The following is a 3,255-nucleotide window of genomic DNA, read 5'->3' as shown; positions in this document are numbered from 1 at the left end:
GCGTGGGTGGCTGGCGGCGGTGTGTCCGGCGCCGGCAGACAATGTCCGGCGCGCGCGAGGGGTGGATCTAGGGTTAGGGGAAGGGGAGACCCGGGATTTTTGGAAGGAGATCTATATATAGGCATAGGGGAAGCTAGGAGAGTCCAAATGAGGTGCGGTTTTCGGCCACGCGATCGTGATCGAACGATCTAGATGATGGAGCAGGTTTAGGTGGGTTTGGGGCCAAATTGGAAGGGTGTTGGGCTGCAACACACACGAGGCCTTTCCGGTCCCTCGGTTAACCGTTGGAGTATCAAACGAAGTCCAAATGATACGAAACTTGACAGGCGGTCTACCGGTAGTAAACCAAGACCGCTTGGCAAGTCTCGGTCCAATCCGGAAATGTTTAATCCCCACACACGAAAGAAAGCTAGAAATGACCACCGGAGGAGAACGAAGCGCCGGAATGCAAAACGGACAACGGGGAAAATGCTCGAATGCATGAGACGAACACGTATGCAAATGCAATGCACATGATGTCATGATATGAGATGCATGACAACGACAACAACACACGGAGACAAAGACTCGAACCCGAGAAAATAAAATAACTTAACGCCGGAAACGACAAGAGTTGGAGTACAAATTGGGAAAGTTACATCCGGGGTGTTACAAAGCAGTAGCACGTAGCAGCAACAGCAGCAGTGGGAGCGGCAGGGGAGCGCGGCCGTGGCGGCTAGGAGCTCGCGACGAGCGCGACCAGGTGATGCAAAGGACGGATTGAGATGTTTGACAAGCCAAGCGACGCCCTAGAGGCCCTACAAACTCAACGGTGGCACGGGCGCGTCTCGGGGTTGGCTAAAACATCGACATCGGACACGGCAGAACATAGCTCGGCCATCAATGACGATGGCGTTTTAGGCGCGGCAAAGGGCAGGGAGAGGAGGGGATCGACGTGAGAGGGCTCACCGCGGTCCTGCAGGTGTGCTAGAGTGTGCTCGGGGAGGCTCGACGGTGGCGAATCGAGGCGACGTTCGACGACGGCCGTAGGGGAAGAAGATGAAGGTGGGCGTCGTCGATGAGGTGGCTCGACTCCATCCAACGGGACAAGGAGACGTGTATGACGGCGGCGGAGCAGCCGGACGTCGTGGCGCGGTTTGGGGTGGCGCTGGAGTGCGCCGACGGCGGGGCGCGTCGACCTCCCCACTCGGGAGCAAGCAGAGAAGACGAGGAGAGAGAGAGAGAGAGAGAAATGTGAGGTCCAGGTGGGTCAGGCTCGATCTAGGGTTCGTCAAGGGAGAGAGGAGGGCGTCGGGGCTGCCTTATAGCCCCGGGGGAGACGGCAGATGGCCGGCGCGTGTGCATCGCCGGCAATGGCGCCGGTGGATGAGCGCCACGCCCACCCCTGCTTCTGTAGCTGGAGATGGGGGGCAAGTGGGTGTGGGTTGGGGGGCAGCACCGCGCGCCTCTGCCCCCCAACACCATGCTATCGCATGACTGGCATTTGGATCCGGAGAGGATCCTAGTGCCGATCGCACCGCGGTCGGCGAGGGCCCATACGAAGGAGGTGCGGCGCCGACGGGCGTTGCTTACACCGAAGCAGCGCGCCGACCCGGACTACGCCTTCAACTCGCCGATCTGGGCTTGTTGGTTTGCCTTCGAGCACGAGGAGGCGAGGCGACGCGATGTTCGCGGCGTCGACCGCAACCTGCTGCCGCCCCAGCTCGTCGTCCGCGACGAGGATCATGAGGCCGAGGCGCCTACCAGGCGGCCATTAAGAGCGAGGAGGAGGAGCGGTGGAGGGAGGCGGCATTCCAAGCTGTTATGGCGGAGGCCATGGCCCTCTCCGCGGCGGGCGACTGTGTTGTGCCGCCAATGACCCAGCCGTTCCCGCCCAAAGCCGAGCCGGATGAGCCGCCCCCCTTGAGCGCTACTCGTGGACCGGAGTAGTGCACGAGTGGGTCAGCGCTCCGCCAATCTGGCTCGGGGCGACGGAGGAACGGGAGTCGGCCTACCTCAACCACTGGCGCAACGTTTGGCTGGCCGGGGAGTGCCGGGAGGGCGAGCGCCTCCAGCTGCTCGAGCGCGAGGTCGAGGAGGAGGCGCGCCAGGCCCAGGCAGCGGCCGTGCAGCCCGCGGTGGCATAGCCCGACATCGCTGCCCTCTAGAACACGACGTTCCCCTGGGTCGGCCCTGCGCCGACGCTGATCGACCTCACCGGCCCCGACGCAGACGCCGCCGCCGACGAGGACAAGGATGCCTAGGGCAGCGCGCCGTCTTCTAGTTTTTAGTTTTTCATATTTAATTAATGTAATGTGGACTATCACCGGCCTTCGTGGCCGGCTTTTATGTTTAATTAAATGCTTGTTTTATTTTTAAAATGCTCAAACATTTTTTTATTTTCCACGTCGATAAAAATGGATTGGGTTAACGTTTGGCACTCTCGTCGACCCAAACACGATAGCAGATGTTTGTGTCTGCCGATCGACCCAAATAAACAAAAGACGGACAAAAACGTCGTCCCTTTGAGTCGCCCTGTTGGATTTGCGTACTGTGGGTGGGTGTAGATCTCTCAACGCTACGCATCCTAGCTTGTTGAAACGAGCATAGAAAAATATTGGTAACTGCGATCACTTCGTGCTCACTTTCTCCTGATCGGTGTCTACTCATTAAAATAACCTACAACCCCCCTCCCCCAAAATGGCCAGATCTACAGCGTATTCGCCAAGAAAAACCAATTAAAACTGTCATCCTCGAAAGGAAACTAGCCTCGCTCGCTGACGGGTGTGCCCCACTCGCAAACACTAGTGGCGAAACAGCACTTGCAAGGGTGAAGACGGAACTCCAGCTGTCTAGCTGACCGCTACCTCCCTCTAGCGTGGGTCCCACGGCATCAAGCGACGAAACCCAAACCTCACTGACAGCCGGGCCCACGCAAAACGCTCGTCAGTGGGGCCTTCCTTTCCCCCTCCCGCAAGAACAGCCCGCCCCCAACCATAAAACCCGAGGCGCTTTCCATTTCCCCCAAACTCTCCAAGCAATTTCCATTTCAGCCGCTCCTCCCTCCCCAGCACGCCGCAGGCCGTCGGCGACTGCTGCAGCACCGCCTCCTCCCCCTCCTCCTCCCCATGGCCGACCCCTCCCACTCCTCCCCCGCCGCCGGGGACGCCCTCCTCCCGCCGCCGGCCTCGGACGCGCCGGAGGCGCCCCTCCCCGACGCGGCCGCCGATCTGGACAAGGAGTTCGGGTTCCAGCGCGAGGAGCTCCACACGGAGA

General features: G+C 60.1%; 1 protein-coding gene across 1 annotated transcript in view; it reads left to right on the top strand.

Annotated features, from left to right (window-relative positions):
* Positions 1–3,018: 3,018 nt before the first annotated feature.
* LOC119315951 overlaps positions 3,019–3,255 on the top strand; it is a 4,803-nt gene continuing 4,566 nt past the window's right edge. The window contains exon 1 of the mRNA XM_037590378.1: positions 3,019–3,255. Coding sequence (XP_037446275.1) covers positions 3,108–3,255 — 148 coding nt within the window. The 5' untranslated portion in view covers positions 3,019–3,107.

This window comes from Triticum dicoccoides, chromosome 6A (genome assembly GCF_002162155.2).
Source record: "Triticum dicoccoides isolate Atlit2015 ecotype Zavitan chromosome 6A, WEW_v2.0, whole genome shotgun sequence".
Lineage (NCBI taxonomy): Eukaryota > Viridiplantae > Streptophyta > Magnoliopsida > Poales > Poaceae > Triticum > Triticum dicoccoides.
This window is presented reverse-complemented; position numbering and strand designations above follow the sequence as displayed.